Consider the following 15,984-nt stretch of genomic DNA (forward strand, 5'->3'; position numbering starts at 1 on the left):
AGACACAGTCAGCCAAATGTCAGCACAAGCAAAATTTAAGTCTCAGTTTGTTTGTTTTTTAACTTGAAGAACACAAGCTGCAATCAAATAACCAAACGCTTGTTCTTTTCCTCTTATCTAGATACAAGATCAGGTGGTCCACACAGTTTGTCTTTTTTCTTTAGCACTTTGAAGTGTAATTGACTGGAATGGCAGCTTCAAAGACAATCATCTTGAGCCAACCAAGTGATTGAGGCCAAATATTGGTTGTTGTTAGTGTGACTGCCATGATGATGATTCTGGACCATGTTCTGTGGAATCCATATTTCCGAAGGTGGTTTTAAGCAGTGGTTTACAAGCATGTCGTAGTAGCCATTGCTATACAAGTGTGAATTCACCGTAGTAGCCGCGACAGTGTTGGGAAGCAATAGTACTAAGCCGGAACCTTGTGATTTTTTTTGCATCTACCTATAAACCAATTTTCGACTTCCGAATCGACGCACCAGCCAGCACACAATAATTTATTAGCCTGACTTTTTCTGTATCTTCCTCGAGGATATTTTTAGCAATTGTAGAAAATTAGAACCCTAAGCAAAGTGAGAGGTCAAGAATAAAGTGACATTTATTTTCGTTAAAGGTTTGAAAAAGCAAAAATAAAATCTATTGTATATAATTGACAGTGAAATTTTATTTTTACTTTTGTACATTTCAGGGTTTGTACTTTTTTACTTGAGTCGTTTTCCTCAGAGGAAGAATTTATTTTTCAACGTATTTGGCAAGTTTAGTCCCTTTTAAAGAAAGTTTTTTTTTGGATCAGTCAACTTCCATGACACCATGTGCAGCTGCTAAGGTTTCTTTTGTTTTTTTCTCATCTTAACCCTTGACGCCACAGGAGAGATGCAGTAAATATTATCATGGGGGCTGTGTTTGAAAAAATATACAGTGACCTTGGCCTGGCCTCACCAACAATAGACAAAATCCCCTGAACCTTCCTCTGTGAGAATACTCCCACATTTGACCTGCCAAAGCTTAGCACAAGTTCCCTCTCAAGTGGTGGAACGCACAAAGCTCACAGGGGTTAAAGCCGAGCACTTGCGGCTCCTCGCTCAACCCAGCCGCGGGCTTTCTTCACGGAGGGCTCAGAGCAACCACGGTGGGCTTCAGTGGCGCACCGAAAAACAATGGGAAAATGGTAGAGAGACTGCAGGCGACTGATAACAAAATCCAGCCGGTGTGAGGGCACCACCAGGTGACAAACATGAATTGTTTGCCAGGGTTTTCCCCACCCCTCCCTTTTCAATTTGCCTCTTCCATGCCACCTCTGAGGGAGTAATCCCTGAGCTTCATTTCACTATCCGCAGACTGACACACAAGTCCTCTTCTGCCTCCCTCGCTGCCTTTATTGTCAACGGATGCTGCCTGCTCCATTTAACAGTCACTTAATATGGATGACCGACACTCACCCAGCATTCGAGAACCTCCTACTCAGACAGCTGTAAACATGAGTGAATAGCAAGCCAATACACCAAATTTGTGCAATAATAGCCACTGCCACTTTCTTCAAATGCATTGCAAAATCGGAGTGGCGCACTACAACACCATAGAAAAGGGTGTACTGACAATGTATCGGACAAAGCACAAGTCATCCATTGCAACAAGAGGCAACATGTTGGAGACACTCAGGATTTTTTAGGGTGAGGATCACAGTCCACCATGGTGAGACTAACACATCACATCACAGGTACCATCCAATCCTAGAGCAGCAAGAAAAAACAACACATTTAACATTATGTTTGAATTTTGAATTCAGCAGTTCAGTGATCCCTCACCACTTTGCTCTTCACCTATTGCGGATTCGCTATTTCGCGGGTTTATAGGTGACAGGAGAACGCCGTTTAAATACACGCTGATAGAGCGGGACGTGCCTGTGAGCAATGTGCGTCACTGCCGACGTGACTGAGTTCAAGTGCAGGAGGCCAGCAGCCAGCCATGCGTGAGGCAACAGCACCAACCAGTGACAATGTTACGTGTTTGTTCTTTTATCTATTGTAAAGCTACAATACATGCACAGAGCAGTGTGGGAATGGTTATTAAGGGAATGGGAAAGTTTTATGTCGCGTTAAAGTATTGGGGAGGGTTTAAAAAGCTTTAATATTGTGTAGTGGACCACATTGCAACAGGAGATTCATGCGCAATTGTGACTCATTTTGTTTTCGCGGTTAATGTAGTGTTGCAATTCTGAAGGTGGACACGTTGTATTGCTTGGCAAGGAAAAACACTCTTCTAATTGACTTGCAATACATCCATGCTCTCCAGCGGGCAACAAGAAACACTACGTATTGGAAATTTCAATACAATTAAATTTCAAAATAACACATATACCTTTTCTACTTCGCTACTTGCGGGTGGTTCTGGAACGCATCTCCCGCGGTAAACGAGGGATCACTGTTTTCTCGAACTGTTAATATACCATAAGCTAGATCCAGCCCCCAGACACACACACATGGACACACACACGCATGCAAATTTCTTGCAGAGAAATAATGCAGCGTAACAACTCTGGTCCCACTATTCTATTTCGTTGTCCAGATTCTTCCGTTATGGTTTGTGACAGGTCGGCAGCCAAAACAGAAAGCAATTAGGACTATGACAGGTAACTAACAACACAAACTGCTGCTAACATGAGCTAGCCCGAGCAACATCTTAAAATGCTCATTCATCTTCCTTGTCATTCTGGCGACTAGAGAATTGCTACAACCAGTTCACATTAATATTGGATAAGGGAAAATATTTGCATTCTCTTTTAATTAATTGCGCCATTTAGAGCCTGGAGTATGTTGTTTAGGGTACACAATATTGGGATGAATGATGGTAGGGGCTCTACACCTTTTTGTAAAGTAGTAAAAAGAAAAAACACTCAAATACAAGAGGCTTAAACTGATTAAATTATCGGAGGTTATTTTATTTCAAATAATGCAAATGTTTCATTTAAATAATTGAAATTCATCTATACAGTAATGACACCCATTGATGTAATCAGTTTGGTTTTATGATATAAAATTGGCTGGCTCTCCGTCCAGGGTGTGCCTTGCCTTTCACCAAGTCAGCTGGGATCAACCCCAGATGGCTGGATTATATCCTAAATAGAGTATTACATTTCAAGATAATTAACTTTAATCAAGTGCTATCTAGACCTACTATATCGTACTGAAATGTCACAAGACATAATTTACTTTCCATTGACCTTGCTCCAAACAGTCGGGATCGGAAAAGCATGTCTGAGGAATTTATGATTGACGAATGTGTGGTCGTAGCTTCATGGATACGATATTGCAGAGTTGAACAGCCAGTTTGATTGCCATCGTGGCAAAACTTGCCAATATAAAAATGTCAACTGAAATTCACACACACACACACGTATATATATATATATATATATATATATATATATACGTGTGTGTGTGTGTGTGTGTGTGTGTGTGTGTGTGTGTAATAAAGCTCCTGGGTGCCATGATAAAACATTTGTTGATCTCTGTTAAACATAGTAACACTTTAAACAGTGTGTCATGGCCAGTGTTTTCCCAGTTGGCTCCTGATACAAGGCGAGGATAAATTCATTAACTACAGTACAAGCGCTGTGTAATTAAGTCAACAGCACTGGAGGCGGAATGTCATACATACACAGGGAGTATACATAACACAAATGATTATTTCAAAGATAGTTGATGAGAAAAAGCAGTTCTTTGTGTCCTAACATCACCTGATTAGTCAAAAGTCAATGGAAGGGCCTTGAAGAGGTGTGTATAGACCAGGGGTGGGCAAACCTTTTGACTTGCGGGCCAAATTGGGTTCTAAATTTTGACCAGGGGGGCAAAACAGGAGCAGATGGATGTAGTGTTAGTGAGTACCATAAACGACATGTAAAGGTCCTTGCATAAAAGGTTTTGGCCTTTAGTAGGTAATAAAGCATGGCTGTTCAAAAAAAGCTTTTTGAAAACAAAAGCATTTATTAATACCATTGAAAAAAATACTTCACCAAAAGACTACTATCAGTGATTCTCATTAAATACGACACTGTTGTTATGAATAATCCATCACTTCAGCACCTGCAGGTCAGATTTATGAAAGATGTTTATCTTATGAGGCGAAATCACATCAAACGGCAAACACTCTGACCAAATACATCATCTTGATGAATCAGTGAAAGAATAAAGTAATAAAGAACTCAAAACGGCAACATGGTGACGGATATCTGAAAATCAGAGCGGTGCTTTAACTCACAAACACCTGGTGACAGAGGTGAGGAAACAGGAAACACTTCCTTAAAGTCGGCCTTAAGAACTTTAAAAGTTAAGATTATCAGCGAACAGGTGGTGCATCAATGTCCCTGAGCGTCCCACATTGTTTGAAAATGAGAATGGTCGCTTGTTTCAATCCCTGCTATTTGTACAATTAGTTTTCAAAATGTTTTTTTTTTTTTTTTTTTTTTTTTTTTTTTTACAACAAAGTAGAGAAACTCCCCTTAATTTTCAGTGGGAACAGTGTTGTTGGTCTCCCTTTTTTGCTAGTGCATCATAGTCTGCCGGATGTGGTCCGCGGGCCATAGTTTGCCCATATCTGGTATAGACCAAAGATTGTAATCATGTTGTCTTTCTTCCCGTCAACTGGCATTTCGAAATCCCTGCCCCATGCTAAAAGGCTGACCTTTGTAGCACACCTTCCTCCCGGGTGCGGACCAACCCGCAGCTCTTCCTTACAAGTTATTGCTGTCATTTCTCAGCTGTGAAAACCAAGTCATGTTGTGAGCCATGTGTCGTGACCTCCATTTACTTTATACTCAGCTTGAGTGTTTGAGAGGTCCAATTAGAGTGGGCAGCGAGGGCACCTCATCTTTGACTTTAATTTCTGAAAGCTGACCGACTTAATGCCAGGGAGAGTTGTGCAAGAAGGGGTAGACTTGCCAGCATGTGTGTGAGTCAAACAAATTACTCCCATAACCCAGCACACATGCAGCACTTGGGCATTTTTAGCCCAGTCACAACACTGGGCAAGCACAGTGATCTAGTCACTAGATTTTCTAGTAGTTATCACATCTGCGTCAAAGCACTACCTTCCTTTCAGCCTTGCATGTTCTCCCCAAGTTTGTGCGGGTTTCTTCTAGTACCTAGACTTTCTGCCGCATCCCACAAAAGATACACGTTCACTTGAGACTTTGGGCACTATTTTCATTGACAATACAATATTGTACAATACATCTTTATTTATATAGCGCTTTCACAATTGTTGCGGGAATAGAGCGCTTTATAGAAAAAGTAACGGCTTTGAATGGCCAAGGCTAAAGTTGGATGTGACAACTCCCAGAGCTGTGCGAAATTATCAACATCAGGTTGGTAACTAGGGATGTCACTATTTAATATTCTTAGAATCAATTATTCTATCGATTAATTGGATACATTTTATTTTACACAAAAAAGTATAAAAAAAACATTTTGCCCCATTACTGCTTAGTTTCTAGTGTTTCGTAATCAAAAACAAGTGAATAACAATTATTCCATATCACACAAGAGACAATGTTAACTTTTTGAAACTGAGTCGGTTACTGGTGCAGTTATTACTTTCTGTAGTAAAAAAAGACATTTGCAAATGTCTTGTTTTGATTAAACGTAAATGATAATCTGTTGGTTTTCATGAAATAATGCAAAACATAATGAACAATTGCTGTTGAGCAGCTGACAGATGATTAGGACCATTCCAAGGTAAAAATGGCTCCGAACAATTTCTTGTTTATTAAAATATACTCGATTAATTTGATAATTGATTACTCGTCGATTAATCATTTAATTTTGTCAGCTCTAACCCTCCATGGAGCAATATTCTACATGCTGCACAGGATCTAAAGGGAAATAAAGCCCTTTAAAATGTCCATGGGCATGAAGGGACACATGACAGGACACAACGTGAGGAGAGACGTTTTGACTGAAATTATGACTTTTTTTTCCTTCAAAATATAACCACTTTGTCTATTAGTATAGATTCCATCGACACTATACCACCTACTAGGCTGTGAAAATAAAACTGTCAATTCCCGGATATGTGACGTTCAGAGCGTTTTGCTAACAGAAGGTCTCAAGCTGGCCTATTTTTAACAAGGAGTGACAGGGGCAAAGGGGGATACAAGGCACACAGTCCAATATTAATGAGTCCTGCTCCAACGATAGCCCCAGGTTCCAAGTTTAACTAATGTGCAATTAAGTTTTAAACTGAGGGAAAATCACCTTGTAAAAACATTTGTCAAGTGAACTGTTCTTCTGGCTGGCTAATTAAAGAGAGACTTGGAAGTCTGTGTGTTTATTTACGTATACATGAAAATAAATATGTGTACCGTATTAGCAGAGAGCGCATCACCCATTGCCTGTCATATGTCTCTATTAGACAACACTGACATGTAGTTGCGATCATTAAGCAATAATAGTTTACTTTACAGCTCATGAACTACAGTATCAACAAATTAAGCTCACTGATAGCGCTTGGATGGCAAGCGATGCATCGTGGCAGAGCAGGGAGGAGAAGATGAGGAGGAGGAGGAGAATACGAGGCTTTATTGTGTCTGTCACATTAAACGATACTGCCGCCACACGCGCAGTAATGAAGATCACTTGCAAAGTCATTTGAAAGTCAAATCATCACTGTCTGTGAATTTCAATTATGTGTCTTAGAAAGAGCATGCTGCAGGCTTGATAGAGGAAAAGGAGGAGGATCAGGAAGGGGTCAGGCAACAGGAGTCAGGAAGTCGGCGCCCTTGTCTCATAGAGATGATAGATTAAAACAATGAGGATGATGAGGCTGCTGTTTGGCTCACTAAGGGTGTGCGGGTCTGTGTGCGAGCAGGTGGATGCCTCGGATACCAAAATGGAGGACTCCCGAGTGTGGGTCCCCGCCGAGGAGCCTGTCGCTGACCCGGCGTTCCTTTTCCAGTCCAAGATCTGGGAATTCTGCCAGGAGTTGCCCATCCACTGGATCAATCCCTCTCCCCTGAGCGGTGAGGAATCGGGAAAGGGCGGTGGGAGGTGGGGATGGGGTGGGGGGGCTTCTAACCCACTATACTACACATAGACATGAGAGTGTGTATGTAGTGCCCAAAGCCGTGCGGATAGTTTGTAAACAGGCTCCATCCAGCGCAGAATTGAGTACACTACACATGGCAGTCAAAGTGTGTATTGACTGATTTGATTGACATTCTCCTTTTAACTTGACAAAAGCCCTTCGACATTTCAGATTTTAAAGCAGTACGACAACAACAATAAAAAATACTGTCATTCAGTATTAAGGAGACGTAGGCAACGCCGGTCCTCGAGATCCACTGTCTTGCCTGTTTTAGAAGTTTCCCTCCTCCAACACGCCCGATTCAAAACAGTTGTGCGACTGCACGGGCATCTTACTTTTGTTTTTGATTCAGATTTGGAGCTGGAGGAAGAGGAGGTAGAGCATGTGGACGCGCCTGACACAGAGGTGAAAGGTCATCGTTCCGCCCGTGAGGTGGAGTACAACCCTCCCGTGAACGACTACGTAAGTGCGCCGTGACATCCGAGGAATCCGCCTCCAGTTACAGTCAAGTCACTTCAATTAGCCGCGGCTCTGCCTCCACTTTGTCCGCATATAAATTGCTCACTAATTGATGTTAAAACTGACTCTGTGCACCAGAGGGCACAGCAATTGCTCTATATATCTGTTTAAGTAAGGCCAGTTCATTGAAGACTCCCTTAATGTCTCTCCATTAATTGAGAGAAACATCCAGCCGTTCCAAGGCAGAAAATTGTGCCTCTCTCGGTGCCTTCTCTCACTTGGCAGAGCAACGCACCACACAAAGGTCACTCGCGACTGTGCAAATAAGTTACATTTATTACCAATGCTTTAATTATCAAAGTGTACAACATGAAGAGGGAAAGACGGACGGCATATTTCGCATCTAAACCACTCAGCGGCGCAGGATTAATTATCCGTGACGGTGGGAGAAAAATATTTTAGGCAGCGACATGAAGGAACGCACACTCCAAACTATCTACACACATGCGACACACCACATTTATCACTTACACGTGAACGGCCACTAAAGCAGAGGCGCTGTCTCCTCGGTGCAGTGCGACACATGGGCAGAAATGAGACTTCCGATAATGGTCACATTTATCAGGACCGCCCCAGAAACACTTCTCAATACTCCTAGACTTTAGTTTGTGAGAATAATATGCGCTTTCAAGAATTTAGTTGGGGGAAAAGTTAAGGAATACCGTATTTCATCATATAGTGCCAAGAGCCCTTTATTAACCCACCTGCAGCAAGTGTGAGGTGTCTAGAGTTGAACATTTCATTTTGTAATTATATGAAATAGTTTCTGACACAAATACATAATGAGAAATGTTTAAAATATATTAGAAACTCCTATATAGTCAAAATGTGTATTAAGGCCTGCAACATTCACTAATGAGTAGATGTCAGTTGTGTTTTGCCTGTGTAGAACAAATTCACGCTAAAAATGTAACAAAAATATAACTAAATCTGTCTTTCCTTGTCAGTGGACATTAAATCATTTTTCAGTCATTTTGAAACATTTTCCAGCTTTTTCTCCACGCTGCATCGAGCAGTCGTTTGAAACATTGCCTTAAACTTCAGCTTTACAGATGCCACATTGTGGTAAGCATGTCTACATTGTGTTATCAGCCAAAGTCAAGGTAATTATGCACAGGCACCTGGTGGATGTGATCTATTACATTGGAAAGTATTTCCAAGGTTCTAATTATTCCTAATCGTTCCTCTTCTTCTTCATTCTTCTTTGTTGACCTGGTGTTTCTTTTCCAGTCCTTCTTTCAAATTTACACCATCTCAGATTAAATTGTGGGCCATAAGACTCTACTCAGAACCACAATCATGTTAAAGCCAAGTCAAGCTTGCAGTGTTGTAGACAGTACTAATGATGAAGTGCTCCGTTTACTATTTATGATCAAAATCTATATTTCCTTTTTTTTCCCAGCACAGGGAAAATTAGTGACCCCTAGAGTGCTCTGACCTTTGTGCTATAAATAGCAATGATCCCCACAATCTCATGCGGCCGTTCAAACTGGCCTTCAGCTACACTTTTTCTTCACTAAGTGTAAATGTTTTGATTAGTTGACATGACTAAAAGTTTTTAGTGGACTTTGATAATCTGCTGCCACTGTGTTTTCATTCAATTTTGCAATGAGTATCTGCATAAAACTTTTCAAAAGCCCGAAGGGAAGGCTTTTCCCTCATTGAATGGCTGACATTTTGGGGAGGTGTTTGATTGTGCATACTTGCATGTGGGCTGAAATCACGCGTAGCAAAGGAAACTAATGGTTCTTAGTCTTCATTAACGCTGCTTGTTTGGGAGGACTGCCTCAGATTTCCCAAGGTGAGCCATTCTTATCAGCGCAGCGTTCCCACTAGAGGAGGCGACTCAAAGCCGCAGTGATTAATATGTGCCACCCGTTTTAAGAGGCTAGCTCTGATTAATTGCTTTTAAGGTACAATGCTGCCTTTTGGCTGTTTGTTTGATTTGTTTTACGGTGCGCCATCATTTGAATAAAACATTTTCTCTGTTTTTCTCAAGCAATGTCCCAATTCGTTGTGTGTGAAGCAGATACGATAATCATTGCTCCATTGACGGGTTTGCTGTTGTTTCTATAACAGATTTTTGACAGCGTGTTGATGACCCTCAAACTTGACTTAAACAATAAATCATGAGAAACCTGCCTCTGCGTGTCGTGATGATAAATCAAACGCGCTTAAACAAGATATCATCCGTCGCAGCATTTCTATGTGCTTTAGGGCTCCCAAGTTTGTAGTATTACTCGATTTATCAGAACTCACATCAGAAGTCACCAAGTATTGGTCATGAGAAAATACCATCAATTACTAAAATCACATTTGTGTACATCTGACTGACATTATGTCCACCAGCTAACCTCAAATATGTATCTACTTTTAATTGTGACAGACCAAAATTAGCCCATGTCAAAAAGTACAAAGTCAATCTTAAAAACATGTCTACGGCAGGCTGCCTGTGTCAAGTACTACGTATATGTCAAAGTAGACAGCTTGGCTACGAGGGTGACATGCTAATCACGTGATATGCAGTTTAAGTTATATCAACAGAGTAATCCCTTTGTTAAAAAATTTGTTAAAATGTGTTTCGGTGTTGTATTAAAACATTTTAATAGATAAGTTAGCATACAAGAGGTAGATTTTTAAGTTCATGTTGTAAAAATCTTTTGTATTTTTATTACATTTTTAGTTTGTAATTTCTATGCAATCTTATATTTGCAAACATTTCTAAAGTATAGATTTTTTTTCCTCGACCCACAGGATACTGTGTTCAATTTTTCTGCACTAAAACTACCAAATGAAACAACGGACTCTTTTGTTTAATCAGCAACAAAAAAAAGTTTGATTCTGCTTTTTTCTGTTTGTTTTTTTACAATCGAGGTAGTGCTGTCATCTACTGGTGGTTGTGTGACAGTTAAGTTGTTAAACTTGAAATTTACCGTCCAGCGGCATGAGAGCCTCATGAAAAAGGTGATTGCGCTCACACACAAACTGGCTCCTGACGTCACTCACTTGGCCATGCCTCTTAAAGATCAAACACAGATATTACAGTTTTTATATCTCATTAAATTAATTTTTTATGTACTCTTTTTCACAGTTCTGATATTTAGGGTTTAAGTATTTGTGTTAAGAATCTTTTTTGTGTTTCTATGACCTTGTTGTGGCAATACAAGGACTCAAGCAACAGTTTACCGGCATGAGACTCACTTTTGTGTCCACCTCTGCGTGTTCTCCTTCCCCACTAGTGAATGCTTTGCGTTGCTGCAGCTTGACTCGTGCCGACTCTTCCCCAAGAATCTCTGGCGGGTTTTTCCGAAAGTGAAGCCGGAGCTGGCTCAGAGCGACACGGCCTGATCGTCTCAGAGGAGCCATTTACTAAGAGAGATTGAAATGTGGCGCAACGTGGACCGAGGGCGGTCGAGTTAAGTGGCACTTCTCCGAAGCCCATTAGGCGTTGCTCTTGATCAAAGGCGCAGGCCCTGCGAGTCTTCCAGGGCGTGAAGCAGCCGGCACAACGGCGAATGCTAGGGGTCATTAAATCTACCTAATTTACCTTTCGTTTGGGCTCCAATTGGCCCCTCAATAAGTTTAGAGGCAGCCAGCGAGAGCAAATGAAAGAATCCTTGTTAGGCCATCATTAGCCTGCTAATTGCTTTAGAAATGTGATACATACTTAAAGTCAAGGTCAGGGGGAGGGTGCTCATTTGGATGCGGTAAGGGGAGGCAGGGCTGACGCTGCTGCGGAGTTATGAGGTCAGAGATGAATGAAATAGTGTAATGATGCTGCTTAAAGGCACGTTGGTGCATTTTGATTGAAGATCTCTGCAATGGACAAGTCAGTGATGATGCTTTTTGTGTGCGTGTGCAGCACTGCCATCGCTGACCTTGCCGGAAAGGTCAAGGGTATCGCATCACACTTTATTACCCTGATATTTAATCCAACTCGAGCTCGCCGTTACATGTCACATTCTTGTGTCGCCGTGGCTATCGATTCTTTGCACTGATCTTTACACCTATTCTGCCTGACATATGACCGGCCAAAGTTCACCAGATGCGCATTCACACCTTGAAGAGCCGCTGTCATAACCTTAGCCTGCAGTGAGGTTACCGAGTGTGAACACTGACATATTATGTGTGAGGGGACAGACACATGCGTGATGCAACAAACGAACTGTGGCCATGCGTGGTAACCGGACTTACAAATTTACCTGATTTCATGACCACCACATCTCAAATCATTTGTATCTCAATGCAGTTTCCTTATAGAAATGGCTTAATCCATTAAAGTGATGTCACCAGTTACTAGTAAGGCAACAGTCGTCGGCTGGTCATGCTGAGGTCTCTAGCAAGACCAGTAGCAAAAACACAAGTAGTCATGATTTAGCCAGCCAAATCTCCAGTCACAGGGCAGAACCAACACGCTGTTGTTGGCCTGCTGCTTGCTGGTGACACCAGCAAGACTAGCTACTGCTGATTACTAAAGAACAGGAAACTTTTTATTGGGGTAAAAGAGAATCTACTAAAATGTCAAAATGCTGTAAACATGCTGGCAATGAATGAGTAAAGTACAATGACAAAATACTTGCACTTTGTTACTTCTCACTACTCTCGCTTTCTGTATGTAAATATATATATATATATTTAAAGAAAAGTTCTGAAAATTGAATTCCATCCTGGTGATAGAGACTCAAACCTACTATGTCCATCACCCAACAGAGAGCCGTGGGTCTGGAGCTGGACAACCGCCTGGATGAGCGCGGTTACTGCTGCCAGTACTGTCACCATGGCTACCGCTTCTGCCGCCGCTACCACGTGCCCCTCGGCGGCTTCAACCCGTGGCCATACTACTATCGGGGAGGCCACGTTGTCTGCCAGGTGGTGATGCCGTGCAACTGGTGGATCGCTCGCATGCTGGGGAGGATCTGAGGGGGGCGTTGTCCGCCTGGAATCGTTGCTTTGATGCATCTTTTACGCCACTTGTGAGATGAATGTCGACCGACCGCTGTTAATTATTTCCTGAGCTGAGTTTTGGCCGGAGGCGTACTTGTCACACTAAATGGGGCCTGGGGCATTTTAAAGGCTTTCTTAAAAGGCAGCCGTCATTTATCATTTTCTTTGCTTTTGTTTTTATGTCGTCCGATATAATGCATGCTACCATGTTTGGACTATGTCAAATATTTGAGGAAAACGCGTGTTCTTTTTTGGTTTTAAATTGCTGTAATGTATGACCAGTTGCATACAATATAACAGTAATTTATGTTGAGGTTTCCAATAAAGTCTTTAAAGTCACTTTTTGAGGCTAATTGCTACGAAGAAGTGGCGAGGGAGAGTGAAGTTTGGGCTTCCCTGCTGAAGCTGCTACCTCCGCAACCTGACCAAGTGCTAATTATTTGATGTATGGAGTGATGTATTTCAAATTAGGGTTTGAAACTATAGTATGATTTTGAGTAGCATTTGGATTCCAAAATAAGGTCTTAAAACTAGTGTAAAATTAGCATCTCAAAGTTAGATTTCAAATAGGGTTAACGTTCTAAAGTGTGGCATAAAAAGAAATTGATGTAAACCACAGCTAGGGGTTCAAAGTAAGGTTTTAAATTAGGGTTAGATTTTCAAAATGGTGTTTTGAATTCGTTACATTTTTGAGTGTTTTTTGAACAAGAGGTAAGAACTCAAAGTAGGGCTTTTAGGTAGGGTTTCAAATTAGGGGTCCAACAAGTATTAGGGTTTCAAAGTAGGTTTTTAAATGGGGTCAAGGTTTCAAATCATAATTTTAAACTAGGGTTAGGATTTCAAAGTAGGGTTTTAAGGAAGGGTTGGGTTTTAAAATTGAGGTTTTAAATTCAGAGTTAAGTTTTCAGAGTAGGGTTAAGTGGGTTACGTTTTGAAGTCGAGGAATTAACGTAGAGTTCGTGTTTTGAAGTAGGGTCTATAACTTGGGTTAAGGATTTCAATTAGGGTTTTACAATATGGCCACGTCATGTACTTGTACTAAGAAAGTGCATATTAATAGTATATATTAATGATACACACTCCACAACTATCAGTTGTGTCTTCTCAATGCACAACACCTTTCAATATTTCATAAAGCAATTATGATTATTAGACATTACAAATTCCGAAGTGTATTTGATCATTTCAAACAGTTAAACAAAGAAAAAAAATCTCACTATTATTATGGTTGCCATTCCTGATTTCTTTCAATTAAAATGTCATTGAATATTAAACGTCACATCTTCTGTCATTACTAAACCAATACGAGCGCGCTCAAAGAGACGTGCGCTGTCAATGTGGGATTGAAAGTAATGCAATCTAGATCATTCTTCACTGAAAAAAGCAAAAACAAAGAAAACAAGATGTCAGTCAAGCATGTTCCGAATGCAAACCAATGCACTATAATGTGCTGCATCTTGACCTCAGTGGCTTGTGGAAATGTCGCTGATAAAATACAATTTCCTTGTGGATGAAAAAGAGGGAATGACATATTAGCTCATGCAAATATGTATGGATCGAGCTCAGGCGGCGGTGACCATATTGTTATTTTTAAATCAATAATGTCGATGGCCCGGAGGAACATGTCGAGTAAAAAGAATAGTAGCGCTATTTAACAAATGCAATAATTGCAAGCATACGTCAAATGTACTGACAAGTGTATTGCCAGTGAAAAAAAACCTGAGGCGCTTTGGGAAAGTTCACATAATCAGTTCATTGCTCCACCTCATCACAGGCTTTATTATTATTATTATTATTATTATTATTTAAGCCTTCATGTGTAGATGCTGCTGCACTCCAATGTGGAGGAAAAGGTGTGGGGGTTTTTTTTCCACAAGAAGCCGTTGCCGGTTGTTACGTTGTGCGTCTCACAAAGTCTCCCAGGAATCTTTTGTGCTGTTGAGAGCCAATTGTCACGGAAGCCTTGAGAGTCCCTTTGAATGTTGAATGCTGGTAAATTCACATATTGAAGGCTGCTCACTGAGCGCTCATCACGTCTGTTGGGACACTGCATTCAATATTAGCTACAAAATTGGAGCTATAAAAGCCACTGAATCGAACACAATCCGATTTGATTGTCATTCAAAACTATTTTCACCATAGGAAATGGAAATAATAGGATCTAGGGTCAAACTGTGTACATCACAACAACAGCTTTGTTCACTGTAAAGGGAATTCGACAGTCTCATTGAAGAGACTGGAAAATGTTGTGTAAATGCAAAAATAATCATTTGTGAAAAGTTTATTAAAATGTATAAAGTTATTCAAATGTAAAAGCAGTAAACCTCTGAAAATAAGTTAACCACTCCCAATTATAAAATATAAAATTCACGGACTTTTAACACAAAGAATATAAAAGGAAAACTGAAAGGCAAAGCACAAAGTTTGATACAATACATAGAGTGTGCTATTATCCAAGATGACAGTCCATGTTTGGGGGAAAAAAGGCAAAAGCAAAACAGAGCTTTGATCCTTTGATGCTCACGGAAATAAGCTCTCATGAAAAACACTGCAATCTTGTACTGAATTGTAAAAAAGTCATAAAAAGCCAAGCAAAAACAAAACAAGACAGGAACTGGACATTGCAGCAATGTTGCCATAGCAGCAGTTTTATAAGAATGGGAGGAGCGATGATTGAAATTTTAAAAGACCCCAGTTGTGTCATTTATGCAAGTCTTACGGCACTTAAACAGTGACATGAGAAAATGATCTTGAGCAAAGCAAAATGTGTCATTGCTTGATTATTTGACTACGACTGTACCTATTTTGCTGACTCAGTTTTATTTGGGGCTGTCTGTCCAATTTTTAACCCAGTAGTTTTAAGGGTACGGTGACCGGATACAGAACAATTTTGACTCAGGCAATTGAGACTTAATTAAGACTTGCATTTTTGGATGGAATCCAATTTTTTGGGGTGCAGTTCTAAGCGTTCACATTTCATATTAAATGCAACCTCCGTCCGTCTGGTGTGTGAACATATGCGTCCCCAAAGTGATCCACGTGGACAGAAGAAACGACATCAGTTGTTGATAGAAATAAATGTGATCCAACGCGTACGGTCCCGGCCTTATGTTTTTAGTATCTCATATATACAGAGAGGCCATTTAGGAGAAGTTAAAATACAGTATTTGGGGGTAGGGAATAACTCTGGGACGGAATGGTGCGTCCGAAAATGGAAAATAACATAAGAAAAGGAAAACATTTTATGTTCAGTCCAGAGCTATTACAATGAAAAGACAATTATTTTCAATTGATACAACAAAAAAGTGCAACATCGCATCACGCAGATGTGCCAATTGGCAATAGTAGTTAAGAACATGAGCCACATAAGAGCTCATTGCCATTAAGTAAATAAATTGCACTTGGAATAAATGAAAGCAAAAGCATTATTGTCCTCCT

The 15,984-nt window shown here is 40.6% G+C and overlaps 1 protein-coding gene across 1 annotated transcript in view; it reads left to right on the top strand.

Annotated features, from left to right (window-relative positions):
- tnmd (tenomodulin) overlaps window positions 1–12,907 on the top strand; it is a 48,704-nt gene extending 35,797 nt beyond the window's left edge. Inside the window, exons 5-7 of the mRNA XM_037262560.1 lie at window positions 6,868–7,018; window positions 7,436–7,545; window positions 12,313–12,907. Coding sequence (XP_037118455.1) covers window positions 6,868–7,018; window positions 7,436–7,545; window positions 12,313–12,522 — 471 coding nt within the window. The 3' untranslated portion in view covers window positions 12,523–12,907. The remainder of the gene's footprint in view (window positions 1–6,867; window positions 7,019–7,435; window positions 7,546–12,312) is intronic.
- Window positions 12,908–15,984: the final 3,077 nt, after the last annotated feature.

This window comes from Syngnathus acus, chromosome 10, assembly GCF_901709675.1.
Source record: "Syngnathus acus chromosome 10, fSynAcu1.2, whole genome shotgun sequence".
NCBI classification, from domain to species: domain Eukaryota; kingdom Metazoa; phylum Chordata; class Actinopteri; order Syngnathiformes; family Syngnathidae; genus Syngnathus; species Syngnathus acus.